The 15,242-nt window shown below is 51.1% G+C and overlaps 1 protein-coding gene across 1 annotated transcript in view; it reads right to left on the reverse strand.

Moving 5' to 3' along the window:
* Positions 1-1,376: 1,376 nt before the first annotated feature.
* The window catches only part of LOC310745973 (uncharacterized protein), a 23,872-nt gene continuing 10,006 nt past the window's right edge, over positions 1,377-15,242 (reverse strand). The window contains exons 10-17 of the mRNA XM_083579418.1: positions 13,684-13,926; positions 13,115-13,213; positions 7,387-7,580; positions 6,805-6,979; positions 5,602-5,761; positions 4,438-4,591; positions 3,536-3,647; positions 1,377-2,137 (exon numbers count right to left, since the gene is read on the reverse strand). Coding sequence (XP_083435544.1) covers positions 1,956-2,137; positions 3,536-3,647; positions 4,438-4,591; positions 5,602-5,761; positions 6,805-6,979; positions 7,387-7,580; positions 13,115-13,213; positions 13,684-13,926 — 1,319 coding nt within the window. The 3' untranslated portion in view covers positions 1,377-1,955. The remainder of the gene's footprint in view (positions 2,138-3,535; positions 3,648-4,437; positions 4,592-5,601; positions 5,762-6,804; positions 6,980-7,386; positions 7,581-13,114; positions 13,214-13,683; positions 13,927-15,242) is intronic.

A 15,242-nucleotide genomic window follows, 5' to 3' on the forward strand; every position in this document is an offset into this window, starting at 1 on the left:
GCCCTGCGTGGCGCTGCCGGGGGGCTCTCTCCGGCGCAGCGCCCATCCCCGGGAGGCGAGGCGAGGGGTGGCGGCCCCTCCCCAGTCACCGCGGCGGCCGGGGGTCCTGCGAGCGCAGCCTCGCCCTCCTGCCGGAGAAAGCCCCGCAAGGGCGCAGCAGGCGGGCGGGCAGAGGCGCAGCGCGGGGGGCTCTGCGGTGGATGCGGCAGGCTCAGCTGCGCGCCTCACCGGCTCACTGCCTGCCGCCGCCGCCGCCGCCTCTGCCTCTTTCGCAGTCTGCGGCTCCTGCTGCTGCGGAACCGGCTCCGCCAAGGAGGCGGCTCCGCGCGCGCCCCGCTCCGGACCACGCCGCGCAGGGAAGGGTCCCCTCCCCGCCCAGCCCCCAGCCAGGCCCGCCCCCCCCCCCGAGCCCCAGCAGCAGCCGGGGACTCCAGAGCGCCCTCCTTCCCCTCCGAGACGGGGGTCTGGCAGGGAGCAGGGGGACCCAAGGCGGCTCTGGGCCACTTGGGCTGGAGCGGTGGCTCAGAAGAAGAGTCGTAGAGTTGGAAGGGACCCCCAAAGGTCGTCTAGGCCAACCCCCTGCAATGCAGGAATGGCAACGCCAGAGCTCTCCAAGTGAGCCAAGGGCTCCCCGACACTAAGCTGCCTCTGTGTGGCGCCTGGAACTGGGGGAAACTTCCCTTACATGGGCCTCTCCCTCAGATTCCCAAGACTGCCCCCCCAACAGGTGGCCCAGGAGGAAGCGGGTGCCAGAAGGGTGGGAAGAGGCACTAGCAACAGGACAGGCCCTGCAAAGGGAGGGGCGGAGAGAATTGCTCTGCCCTCCCTCCAGGAATTTCAATTTCTCACTTCTGCAACCTTTGCAGAACCTTCTGCTCCCCATGGCCAGCCCAATCCCTCCTTGGATGGCCCATTAACACCCCTCTTGCCCCTCCACTGGAGGGTAACTGGCCTTCAGCGGGTCGGTACCCCTCATCCTGGAGGCAGCCATTGTGCTAGCCGCCTGCTCCCCCAAAGCTCTGCCCAACCTTTTAACTCTATCTAAACTGGTAGCCATCGTGCCATCCTGTGGCAGGGAACTCCACTGGTTAACTATGTGCACTGCAGTGCATATTTTAGGGGGCAGGGAATGTGGGATCAGAAAGGTTTCACAATAGCCTGAGGTGCAGAGAAGAGGAGGAGGAGGAAGGCCGTCTGGCCCTACTCTGTCTGGCCCTGGAAGAGGGGCAGCCCTGGCATCGTTGACTGGGCACCACCCCAAAGGCTTTGGGGCTCCCAGCATGGCCAGTGGGGTGATGGGGATCATGTGGAGGGTCTCTGGAGGCTCCCCACCCCGATCCAAGCCAGCGAAACATTCAGAGGCAACACAATCAGGAGACCCGTCAGTGTTTCTTTATTGGAAATTGTTAAGGCACAAGCTGCAGAGAAGTTTTTTCAGGAGTTCCGCGTCCCATTTCCCCCCCCCTGCCCCCCAGGACTCCTCTGGGCCTCTGCTGGGGGTGGGGGAGGACTGGGTGACACCACACCCGTTTGCATCAGGCATCTTCAGGTCCCCAGCCTCCTCCATCCCAGGCCCTCTGCTCCCCCTTCCCTCCTCCTCCTCTGCGTCCCCCAGGAATTAAGAGCCTGGGTTTTCAAAATGGATTTCTTCTTCTTTTAAAAAAGGAAAGAAACACCCATCGTGCAGCTACAGGTGAGGGAAACAAGAAGTCAGGCTGGAGACTGGAAGACGAGTGAAGGACAAGCCTCGTCCCGGAGACAGGCTTCCCGGCGGACCTGGTGCGGTGATGACGAGGGCGCTGAGGACGTGGGCGGCTCCGAGGCGGAAAGTCCAGCCCTGCAGGGAGCCCGACCCCGCCAAACCCTCAGAGACGCGGGAAGAGAAGGGGGGGCAGAAGAAAGTGCGCCATGCGTCAAGGGAGGGGCCGGGGGGAGGAGGAGGAGGCCTTACTGGCCTAGCCGGGTCCTTCTCCTTCTTCGTCTGAGACGTCCTCCGAGGGCAAGGTGCGCAGGTGGCTGGCACGGATGCTGCCGAGGGCGGGGCAGGCGGCCAGGAGGATGGCCACCCCCTCGGGGGTCACGCCGGAGCCATCCAGGTTGAGCTGCACCAGGGGCACGTGGCGCAGGAAGCGGAGCCCTGCGGAGAGACCGGAGGGGGCAAAAGGCAGCTGGGCAGGAGCTGGGCAGGGACAGGCTCTTCCTGCAGCAAACTCTCCACCCTGTCCTGGCCTGTGGCCCTCAGGGAGGACTTAGGGCAGAAAGAGCCTTGGAATCATAGAATCACAGAATGGTAGAGTTGGAAGGGATCCCTAGAGTCATCTAGTCCACCCCCCGGCAATAATAATAATAATAATAATAATAATAATAATAATAATAATAATAATATTTATTTATACCCCACCCTCCCCAGCCAAGACCAGGCTCAGGGTGGCTAACACCCAATATTAAAAAAAATTGATCGAAATACAACTTAAAAACAAGATTAAAAAACAACATTAAAACATTAAAATACAGCCTCATTTCAATGGAAACTCAATCAAAAACTTTTTGGGGGATAAAAACGTCAAGTCTTCACCATGGCCAACTATCCAGACTGGTCCTATGTGGGCCAGAAAAAAGCCAGGGAAGTCTCCAAATAGGAGATCCATCACAGAAGGAGAAAGGAAAAAGGAAAGAGGGGAAGGGGATCAAGTGGATTCCAAGCCAAAGGCCAGGTGGAACAACTCTGTCCTACAGGCCCTGCGGAAATAAATCAGATCCTGCAGGGCCCTGGTCTCATGAGGCAGAGCGTTCCACCAGGACAGGGCCAGTGTTGAAAAGGCCCTGGCTCTGGTTGAGGCTAACCTGACTTCCTTAGGGCCCAGGACCTCTAGGGTGTTGCTATTTATGGACCTTAAGGTCCTCCGCGGGGCAGACCAGGAGAGGCGGTCCCGTAGGTACAAGGGTCCTAGGCTGTGAAGGGCTTGAAAGGTCAAAACCTTAAACCTGACCCTGTACTCTACCGGGAGCCAGTGCAGCTGGAAAAGCACTGGGTTCTGCTTGGTTGGAGGTTTTTCAGCAGAGCTGTCAGGGATGCGGACATTGCCAGGGGTTGGGCTGGATGACCCTTGGGGGTCCCTTTCCAACTCTTATCATTCTGGTTCCATTGTCTGCACCCCCACAGAGAATGGGGGGTGTCCTCTGCTTCCCATCTCTGTGCCGGCAGCTGGCACCCCAGGCTGGCCCCCCGCCAAGCTGTTCTAGAACGGCGTCCCCCAAAGTGGCAGTACCAACCCCAGTGGGCGGGGACGGGGCAGCTCTGGAGATGCCAACGGCTGGGAGGCTTTGGAGAGCCGGTATCTCCAGATCAAGCTCATCTCCTTTGCCAAATTAATTAATGGAACTAAAGGGCTTTAATCGGATTTTGAGTGAATGTGCAATCAACCGTTGCGGTTCCAAATGTTGCCGCATTTCGCCTCTCTAACTGCTGCTCTGGATGCCACTTCTGGCCAGGGGGGGCTGGCGGCCAGAAAAGCCTCGGGGGGCAAGGACTCACCTCGGTCCGTCAAGCGGGTGCGGCTCAGGTTCACCTTGAGCAGCTGCTTGCAGCGGGAGATGCCCAGGCGCGCCACTGTGTCTCCGACTGGTGTGCTGGCAAGACTCAGCACCTGGGGGAGGGGGAGGAAGATGACAAAGTGGGGGGGGCAGGTCCCCTGGGGCCTGTTGGGATATTCCATTCCACCTTATGGGACAGACGTGTGGAACTGTTTTATGTCCCATGTCTGTTTACACTCCAGCCCAGCTTGCTGGGAACTTCCGTTTGTGTACAGCTTTTTCTATAGCGTCTTGCTTTGGACACGAAGGGGATCAGACATGTTCCCTGTTGTCCTAATGTACGCTGCATAAACTGCTTGTAAATATGCTCACACAGCCTCTCCTGGCACTTCATAGCTGTCAACCTTCCCTTTTTTGCGGGAAATCCCCTTATTCCAGCGCCGTTTCCCGCTGCTATCCCGGATTGTTAGATATCCCGTAGACTGTCCCCAGGACAGGTGAGGCTGCTGATCCCTTATTTTTGAGGCTGCTGACCCTTATTTTCAAATCTGGAAGTTGACAGCTATGCTTCTGTTGTGTAGCATTTACTCTGCTGAAGTTGCGTGTCTCAGCTTCTGAAGCTCAGGTCGCAGATGCTGCACCAAGGACTGGAGATTGCCCAGCACACCGGCCGGTGGGCTGGAGCCACCTGGGGGCCTGCCAACTGCCCCCGTTTCCTCGGTTGCATGCCAAGAGAGTTACCATTCCTGCCGTGCCCCAGGTCTCTCCCTCGCTCTGTCTCTGCAGCCGCCCAAAGAGAGGAGCTTGGAGGAGGAAGGAGCCCTTGGCCAGCGCCTGCCGCTCCCCCAAGGGCAGAACCTGCTGAGCCCCCCCCCCTTGGCGCTGCTCCCTTCCCGGCCGTACCTGCAGGTGGGGCAGAGTGACGATGCAGCGCGCCACCCCTGCGCTGGAGACGTTGAGGCGGTCCAAGCACAGCTCCTCCAGAAGCGGCAGCCCCTGGACGTGGCGCAGGCCCAGGTCCGTGGCCAGCGTGTTGCAGAGAGACAGGCGGCGCAGCCTGCAGGGGGGGGCACATGCAAGAACCGCAGAAGAGCCTCAGATCGGGCCATCGGACCCCCGAGTCTAGTGGCCAAAGACGGCCTCTGGACCCCACAGCCCAGATTGTTCTGCCTGGCCACTGAGGTCCAGTACTGAAGGCCTTCTGACGGTTCCCTCATTGTGAGAAGCCAAGTTACAGGGAACCAGGCAGAGGGCCTTCTCGGTGGTGGCACCCGCCCTGTGGAACGCCCTCCCACCAGATGTCAAAGAGAAAAACAACTACCAGATTTTTAGAAGACATCTGAAAGCAGCCCTGTTTAGGGAAGCTTTTAATATCTGAAGGACTATTGTATTTTAATATTTTGTTGGAAGCTGTCAAAAGTGGCTGGGGAAACCCAGCCAGATGGACAGGGTATAAATAATAAATTATAAACTATTATTAGGTATTCTTTTTCTTTTTCTCTTATTTAACTGACTGTAATACTCTTAATAAAATAATATTTTTTTAAAAACCTAATTTAATTTACTTTGTATACTTTCCTATACTTTGTAGATCTCAGGGCGGTTCACAACATAAATATCTCTGCCGTTTCTCAATCAAATTATTCCCACAGTGGCTTGCGAAGAATCAGGAATAATGACGACACGGAGGAGCGTAACAGACTGTCACAAATGCATCTTAAATCATATATTCATCAGGGAAACCATTTCAAATATTATAATAATGATAATATCATCATTATTATTATTAATGGCTAATGCTAGCCTATCAAAGCCTCCCTTTTTAAGCTGCAAAGGGATGCCCTCTGCTGAGCTCCCAAACGTGAGGCAGGAAGGATAATTATCTCTAAGAAATCCACCATCTCCCAGCATCTATCCCCAACCCAACAGCTTGGACTGCTGCTGCCGCCGCCCGGCAGGTGAACCCCCCTGGCCCCTGGGAGCAAGGCCTGCCAATCAGGGGGTTTGGGGGCTGGAGCGCAGAGCCCGGCCTTGCTGGGGGGCAGGATCCGTGCGCCCATTCCTCACCTGCTCAGCCGGGGAAGGTGCTGCAGCCCCTGGTCGGTGACGTGGCTGTAGTCCGTCAGGTCCAGCTCCAGGAGCCCTTCCAGGCGGCAGAGGGCGGCCAGGCCGGCGTCAGTGACCGTGTGGCGGCTGGGCAAGGCCAGCTGAGAGAGGGCGGGCAGACCTGAAGAAAGAGCCCCGAGGGGTGGGTTGCCACGTGGAAGCACCTCCAAGCCAGCCGGGAACCCCAGCGCAGCTCCCCCCAAAATCAGGGGACTTGGGGGCCACCGCTCCAACACAGACTCCCGGACAAGGTGGCAAGGGAAGCCAAAACCTGAGCGGGTGCCAGGGGCCGCTCCTGGCTCTGTTCGTGGCCTCTGCAGCACAGGGTCCTTTTCGGCAGGGCTGCTCGCCTGGAGGACACGGCTGCTCGCCCCAGGCGAGTGCCCTAGAGGTGGGCTGCAGGGGAGCTTTGGGTCAGAGCCCACAGACTGGGGCTGGGCTTGGAGAGGCAGCTTTCCAGGTCCCAACCCACGACTCCTAAGGTGGCTTAACATGCTTTTTCAATCTTGCACAGTCAAACCTCAATTCCGTTTCCAAACCTTTCGGCTGCCAAACACTGAAAACACGGAAGCAAACACTCCAGTTTTCGGAAGCTGAACGTCGGATGCGGCTTCCGCTTGAGTGCAGGAAGCTCTGGCAACCAGTCGGAAGCGGCGCCTTGGCTGTCAAACATTTCGGAAGCCAAACAGGCTTCCAGAACGGATTACGTTGCAGAACCGAGGTTTGACTGCATTTTAAATTGTTGCAGCCTGGGACTTCAGGGTGAGCAAAACGTTAACAGTAATAATTCCAATTATAAACCAATGCTAATAGTAAGCCACACGACCTGCCTCAGCTGCCAGTGAAGCTCTGTGCTCTCACTTCCTGTCCTGCATTTCATTCCGGGTTGGTCTAGATGACCGTTGGGGGTCCCTTCCAAGTCTAGAAGCTGGTGATTCTAATGCGCCCAGAGGAAGCTGCTGTGGGGGGAACTGTCGGCCAGGGGGCGTCTTCCATGTGCCCACAGCAACACCACCCCCTGCCCCCCTGGTGCCAGAACCGCCTCTCCAGCCTCTGCTGGCAAACCTTCTCAGGCCGCACTTCCCCGGGTGGGACAGCCCCCACGGGCAAAGAGACAATGGGCCCTTTCCCAAAGGCCTGAGGGGCACAGCCCCCGCCCCGCACCTGAGACCAGCTCCAGGGCCGTGTTGCCGTCCACCGACTGGACCCCCGAGAGCGTCAGGGTGCAGAGTGCCGGGTGCGAGGAGAGCGCCCGCAGGGAGGCCTCGCTCACCGGGGTCCCGTCCAGATGCAGCGTCTGCAGAGCCTCCAGGCGCCGCAGGGCTGATACGTCCACCACCTGCGGAAGCAACACAGCGCGGCCGGTTGAATTATTACTATTTATTGAATTTATATATATCCTATACCCGGGGGTCTCAGGGCGGCTCACAGAAATCAAGACATAAAACCACAAAATGCCGAATAAAAATAAAAGAACAACCCAATACCCCCCAAAAAACACATTTTAAAAGGGCAATATTTCACTGCGCTTAAACCCCGAGGAGCTTGAGGCAACTTCCAAGGTCTTCCAAGAGCGTCAGTCTCCCGGGCCCGACGCTCTACACCACACTGGGGTGGTTGGGAAAGCCCCCCCCATCACACACGGGACCAAGAGAGGACCACCCCCACCCACCCACCCCCAGGTGCCAGCCGGCTGCACCCCCCCGCCGGGAGAAGGCCCTTTTCCAGGCTGCGGGGGCCACTTACGCCCGTCTGCTTGATGCTGAGGGTGCAGAGCTGGGGGGCGCACTGGGGCAGCAGGCCGAGGGTGCCGTCCGTGACGCCCGTCTGGTTGAGGCTCAGGTGGGTGAGGGAGGGGGGCGCCGAGAGCAGGAACTCGCCCAGGCCCCGATCCGTCACGTGCGTCTGGTCCAGCGCCAGGTGAGACAGCTGGGGGAGCCCTGCGGGGAGAGCGGGGGCCAGATCCATCACACGCCCATTCATTTCTCCATCGTTCTTCCAAGGCATCCATGCCAATCTTTTTGCCGGGCACAGAAAACCCAGCGACACGGACCAGAGTAACATGGCAACTCTTGCAACCCAGGAACAGATTGCTTTCAATGATTACCATATGGACAAAATTAACGATATTTGGAACGTATTTATGAAAAACACAGTGACCCATGAATTGATGTATACTTGAGGGAAACAATAAGCTTAACCGTTTACATATATACAGTATATTATAATTTATTTATAATTATATTTATGATGATACTGAACTATAGTTCTGTCACCTTAATTATATTTTATTGCTATGTTGTTACTTTCCTCTGCCTTTTTTAGGTATTCTTTTTATCTTTTCTTTTATTTAGCTCACTGTAATATTCTTAATATTCTAAATAAAATATTTTTTTAAAAACAAAGTCCTATTGATTAATTGATTGTATTAAATTTGTATACCGTCCTACACCCTGTAGTTCTCAGGGCGCTTCACAACATAGATTTCTCTGCCGTTTCTCATTCAAATTATTCTCACAGCGGCTTGCAAAGAATGAGTAATAATAACGGCTCGACAGAGCGTACTAGAGTGTCACAAATGCAGCTGAAATAATATATTCATCAGTGAAACAATTACGTTCTATAAAACACTGCCTTAAAAGCGACAAGTGAAAATAAGCTAAGCGTCACAATTAAAGCCAAAATCTTATTCTGTGATCAGCAAGTCAATAAAGCAGAATTGTAATTTTATGCTGCGAAGCGCCCTGAAATCTATGGGTCTAGGGGGCAGTATACAAATTTAATAAATAGGCGACTTCCGGATTGGCACCTCCGGCAATGGCAGAGCTCCTCTGATTGGGAGGAACTTGCTCCGTGAAAAGCCGGGTCTGACCGCCACGGCGAAGGCGGTGACCCATTGAAATCACAAGCGGGAGAAGCTTGTGAACCTGGGATTCGGCTGGCACCTTTTGCGCCTCCCCCGCGGGGAAACCCTGTTTTGGGGATCCGGAGCGACGTGGGGTGAGTGGCGCGGTGCTTCGAATTGACTGCTTCTTTCACGGAGTGAAGCCGCATTGCTCTTGCCGGAGAGCGCTGACTTTTCCTGTGGACAATTGGATTTTAAACAACTACCCGTGAGTAGAACGGAAAATTGGATCTTTAAATACCTTAATTTGGCACCGAAACGGGGAAGGTCTTAAACAGGAAGTCCGCCTTCCCCTTTTGTAAACAGATTGAAGCAAAGACGTTATAAGCTAAAGTCTTTGAAAGCTTTTGGCAAAGGATTAAATTTTCATCGGTTAAAACTACAAAACCCCCCTTGGAAGCAGGAGAAGAGGGGGAAAATTTTGGACTTAGTGAGCCTGCAGGAGAGAGTGAAAAACCAAATTACCACTGCTCCGAACCTGGAAAGGGCTGCCAGGAAGAGTGAAGTTTTGGGAGAGTTCATTGACTGCGAACAAAACATTTTTGACAGCTAGTTAAATAAGAGAAAGATACTGTTTCCATTGTCCTCTTCTGCGTTTAAAAAGGAGGAAAAGTAACTGGAAATTGAAACTATTTTTATGGCTTGAATTGTGTCTGAAAGGATTGATACAAGTGGAGACTGTTTCCCTCTAGAGGGAATTTTTGAAACTGTCACAGGAGTGCAACTGGGGAATCACCAGCTGCAAGATAAGTAATTGTGAGAACCAGAGATTGACCTTGGACCACTCAAAATGTTGACAGGAAAAGCCATCGTGATGGTATTATGCAAGATAAGCTACTCGCAGGAACAGCTTCATAAGAAGACGGATGACATGTCTTTTAAAATTGACCACTTGGATCAAAAAGTGACTAATTGGAGTCAAAAAGTGAGCACCAACACAGAAATAATTCAGGACTTGGTACAAGAATCTACTTTGGCAGGACTAATTGTGGAGGAGAAAGAGAAAGCTGTGGTTGTTGAGCCTAAAGTAATACAAGTGGGATCCTTAGTCTTACAGAAGCAAATTGAGGATTATAAATTGAGGCCTTCCATGATTGAATCTAGAAAAAGCCAGATTTTGAGGATTGGATCCCGGCTTGGACGGAAGAAGGAAAGTTGGAAAGATCCCTCTATGCAGGGATCAACTGACTTTTGGGACATGGACTTGGGTCTGGAGGAGACTGGAGTTCTGGGGGCCTTTGGATTTGGAGGAATTTTGAAACATGTCATGAAACATCTTATAGACCTCAGCTTCAACCATGGAAATTTGGCTGACCTGCCTGGAAGGAATAAAAGCATTGTTAGGTTGGAGTCTTCCCGAGATCTGCTCTTTGGCATTAAAGAATATGAAGAAGACCTGCAGAAGGGACCTGGAAAAGAGTTAAGAGCCTCGGACATAAGATCTCCAGGTTGATGGACTATATGGAATTGACGGAAAAGACTGGCAGAATCCGAAACCAGGGAGAGGAGATGGTGGAAGAAGATTAGAGAATTTAAAGTTTATATATAGAAATACTGTAAAATTAATGAATGATAGAAAAATGGTGGAAAGAAATTTCATGGCCTTAGCAGAAATGTTATAAGGAGTTAAGCATATATAAGTATTTCAGTTCTAATGATAAAAATATGTCAAGATATTTATAATATGACAGAAAATAGAGAAAGATGGAAAGGATTTGCTGAAACAATTAATAGAAGTGGAATACAAAAAGGGAGGTGAGAGGAAGTCGAGGAAACAAGGGAATGAAAGATAGAATATGGAAAAGGTGTGATGTATGTTTTTAAATGGTTATTGTTTTGTTTTGTTTAGGGTTAAGGTGGGTTAGGGTTTTGTTTAGTTTAGTTTAATGTGTTTAGGTTGTGTTTTGTATTGTTTATATATTGTATTGTATTGTTTTTTTTCTTTCTTTGTTTTTTCTCTTTTGTCTTTTTTCTTTTCTTTTCCTTTTCTGTAATCTTTAAAAGTAATAAATATTATTTTAAATAAAATAAATAAATACAAATTTAATAAATAAATGCAAACGCAAAATAAATGCCTAAGGGTGAGAGGCCCCTTTTTTCATGGGGAGAGCTAAAAGCGAGTCCTCCTTCTCGCAGCGCAGAATTGAACTGTGGAACTCCCTCCCACCAGAGGCTGGGATAGCCAGGAATTTGGGTGGCATTTGAAGAGGATGAGATAAATTCATGGAAATGAAGGCTAGCTCAGATTATTATATACGTACAGGTAAGGAGGGATGAAACTGTATTGAAGGTATGCAATATAACATCAAATGGAACTGTCTGTGTTAAAAAGAAAAGGAAAGAGGGAGGGGAGCTCTATTTTGCAAAAGGTTTACGATGGAAACTTCCCATCCTTTATTATCTATGGAGCTGGAATTTAATTTAATTGGGAGTATAACTGCTCATTTATCTTCAGTCGGACGGAAGGATGAAAGGAGTCTGCAAACTTGCCAAGGAACTGATAAGGTTCATTATTGAGTCATCTGCAGTTTGACGGACTGCTCTCCTTCCCAGATAGAGAGGGAAAATAGCCTCTACAAGGCTATTTATTGGGACAGAGTGATTTTTGAGGTTGCTGTTGAAAGTTGCAAAACAATGGAGCCCAGGACAGAGCGATGGAGAATTTCTGAAGCTCCGCCCGAAGCATGATGGAGAACAGCAACAACTGGGAAAATACAGACGTAACATTTTACAAGGACAGGAAGAAATATCACAGAAAGAATAACTGCCACACACAGGAAGAATAAGAATGTAGTTTGAATGCTTCACTTGTAAGTTTATACATCATTTCATGTGTCAATACGAAGGGAAGTTGTTAATATTGCAAGGATTGTTATCTAGACTGGAGTGTAATTTGGATGGCACGCCTATTTATGGTTGGAGAAGAAGAAAAGTCAGAAAGCTTTTGAGAATCATATTTTTAGGAGCTCCATATTAGAAATATGGGACAGGTATAAAAATATATTGGAACCTAAAGCCCCACACTGGTTGTCCCCATCAGAGGTAATGAGTGTAAAGAAAATTAATATGAGAGGAAATTGGATTACCTATGGAGACTTGGTAATTAAAGTGGGGGAGAAATGGAAAATAAAGCCATATGAACAAGTTAAAGACTATGTGTTTGATTGGTTGCATTATCTTCAGGTAAACGAAATGTTCAAAAAGGATTTTAAAGAGAGGGGATATATAGAAAAAGAATCGAAATTTCAAACAGAGATAATAAATAATGATTTTAAGATAATGTCAAAAATGTATAAAATCTTATTGGAATGGCAAACGAAGGATGAGGAGATTAAGTTGGTTATGATACATTGGGCCAGAGATTTTGGTTATAATATACAACTGGCTGATTGGGAAAAAGTATGGAATGAAAATATGAAATTTGCTGCATGTTCGGCGATAAAGGAAAATATTATGAAAATGGTATACAGATGGTATATTACACCGGTTAAGTTAGCAAAAATGTTTAAAACATGTAATAAGTGTTGGAAATGTAAAGAAAAAGAAGGATCATTCTTTCATATGTGGTAGGAATGCAAGAAGGTTAAGGGTTTCTGGGAAATGATATATAATGAGTTGAAAAAGATGTTTAAATATACATTTGTAAAGAAACCAGAAGCCTTTTTGTTAGGAATAACAGGAAGAGAGATCAATAGAAGGGACTATAAACTCTTTCAATATGCAGTAACAGCGGCAAGAATATTAATGGCCCAAAAATGGAAACAAGAGGAACTACGACACTTGAAGAGTGGAGAATGAAACTTATGGACTATGCAGAACTGGACAAAATGACTGGGAAAATTAGATATCAAAAGGATCACAAGTTCATCGAGGACTGGGGAAAGTTTACGGATTATCTGAAAAACATATGTGATGCACAGACAACGTTAGTCGGTTTTAAAGAGGCTTTGTGACTGTTAAAGATGTATTGTAAAAAGAAACTGAGACGAAAGGATAGTATTAACTGGGAATATAAGACACGGAAAATGCGTAATGAATAGAAAATATGGATGATTGGTGGAGGAGCTGGCGGAAGTACAAAAAACTGGAAATTTGAGAACATGATTGTGCTGATTAATTTGTAAAAGAAAATTTAATAAAAATTTATATAAAAAAATAGACTGGAGTGTAATTGAAATTACTATGATTTTGGAACGCAGAAATAAAGTCAATCACCAAACCATTGATTCTAGCACATGGAGGAGGGGCACCCAAATTATATAACTTGGTACCTGAATGATTGGTATTAGTAATTGCATTGTAATTTGACATTGTTATAATGAGGTTATTATTGGACTGTAATTGAAAACTAATACAGAATATTATTTCTGTAACAGAACATAAATTCCTGGAGAAGCCAAGGGCTTGGCCTCCGCAGTCAGAGGCCGCGATGCTTCTGAATCCCCATTGCTGGGGGCTGCGGGGGGGGGGGGGAGAAGAGGCTGGACTAGGTGGGCCATGGGCCTGATCCTGCAGGTGGAGAGGAAGAAGCCAAAAGAGCAGGATGGGGGGGGGGCACCCGTGACGTACCCTTCAGAAACTGCAGGCAGTTGTCGGTGAGCTTCACGCAGGCCGAGAGGTTGAGGTGCTGCAGGCGGGGCAGGTGCTGGACCACAGAGACGCCCTGGTCTGGGGGGGGGGGAGAAATGGGGGGAGGGTCAGCTCAGGGGGCTGAGAGCGCAGAATCTGCCCCCTTCGCATAGCTAAGCTCTCAGGTCCCGTAGAGCAGCCTCCTGCCCAGACCCTTTCTGCTCCCCCTCGGTCAGCAATGCTTCAGCTCTGATCCTGCATTGTGGGGGGCTGGGCTGGATGACCTCTGGGGGCCCCCTTCCAGGTCCACAATTCTATGCTTCTTTAGCTGAGTTCCTGCATTGCGGGGGGCTGGGCTGGATGACCTTTGGGGGGCCCTTCCAGCTCCACCATACTGTGCTTCTTTAGCTGAGATCCTGCATTGTGGGGGGCTGGGCTGGATGACCCCTGGGGGCCCCTTCCAGCTCCACCATTCTATGCTTCTTTAGCTGAGATCCTGCATTGTGGGGGGGTTGGGCTTGATGACCTCTGGGGGCCCCTTCCGCCCGTCCCGCTCCCGCCCCACTCACCGGTGATGACGGAGCAGGCGAGGAGGCTGAGGTGGCGGAGGCTGGGAAAGGCCCGCAGCTGGCCCAGGAGCTGGTTGGTGGCGTAGGGGTAGCAGTCGAGGCGCAGCTTCTGGAGGGGGCAGCCGAAGAAGAGCTTGAGGCTGCGGGGGCTGAGCAGGCCCTGCTGCACCAGGTGCCCCAGGAGGTGCTCCGCCAGCACCGGCGTCACCGAGGCCAGGCTGCTGCAGTACTGCTTGCTGGGCGCTGCGGGGACAAAGCCGACGGAAACATTGCAGTCCTGAGTTCGGATCCTGCCTTCCCCCCTGAGCGGGGAGCCCAGGCAGCTCACCCAAAGGAAAACCACACCACAGGAGAAGCCAAAAGAGATCATCGCCAGAAAGTAACTGAACTCTAATCAAGCTAAAACAGGAAATCTATTAAAGGGCAGAGAGTAAAAACAGCACAGCACCACTGGATACCCATTTTCCTTTTTTAAAAAGTCAGGAAAAGCAGGACAGCGAGGAGGGGGGCTTCTCCAGGCAGGGAGTTCCAAAGTTGCCTGGGAGCAGCCCCCACCAGAAAGGCCCCTCCTGCCTCCCCCAGCAAGGGACTTGGGAGGGCGGGGGGACCCAGAAAGCCAGGGGGGTTCTTCTGGGGAAGGTGGTCTTCCAGATAGCCTAGACAGAAGCCATAGAGCAGGGGTCAGCAACGTGCAGCCCATGGGCCAGATGCAGCCCACGAAGACCATTTTACCGGCCCTCGAGCCGCCCCTGAACGGAGCTGCCTCTTGGCGAGTCCCTCGCACACTGCACTAAACCGGCACAGCATGGTGCGGGGACTCGCCAAGCGGCGCCAGAAATCACATCTGCACATGCACAGATACTGGATATCACGTCTGTGCAGGTCCAGAAGCCAGAAATCACTTCTGCGTAGGCGCAATTTTTGGTGCCTGGGCATGCACAGAAGTGATTTCCGCCACCACGGACATGTGCAGACGTGTTTTCTGGCATTGCACTGCACCAGTCCGGCCCACAGACGATCTCCGTGGGAGTGATCCAGCCCGCGGCTGGTAAACCTTGCCGACCCCTGCCAGAGAGGGCTTTCGAGCTACAGAACAACAACCAAATCACAGACTAGGAGCATAATAAAAGCAAGAGAGCTAAAAGCAAGCCTCCATTAATTATTGTGGAAGGAGGTCTTCTTAACTGAAACGTTTTCAGCAGGTGTTCAAAAGTTGGCGCGGAAGGCGCCCACTGGCTCTCCAGTGGCAGAGAGTTCCACAGGACTGGGCGGATGATACTAACGGCTCGGTTTCTCGTTGTTGTCCAATGAGCCCCGGAGAAGGACCAACGATCTCTGTGACGCAGCTGCCATATTCTAAGGGTTCAGGGGGTCCCTGAGGTGCCCCAGACCCAAGTTCTTTAGGGTTTTGTAAACCGTTGAGGACTCTGGGAGGAGATGGGAGGCCAGGGAAGACGCTTTAAGCAGATGAAGTTTCCCAGAACTTTTCCTTCTCCTCCTCCTCATCCCTTGCCTTTGAAGACAAAGGCATGTGCCCTGCTCTCCCCAGAGAGGCTTGC

This window comes from Podarcis filfolensis (genome assembly GCF_964270895.1).
Source record: "Podarcis filfolensis genome assembly, chromosome: 12".
Classification (NCBI taxonomy): Eukaryota; Metazoa; Chordata; class Lepidosauria; order Squamata; family Lacertidae; genus Podarcis; species Podarcis filfolensis.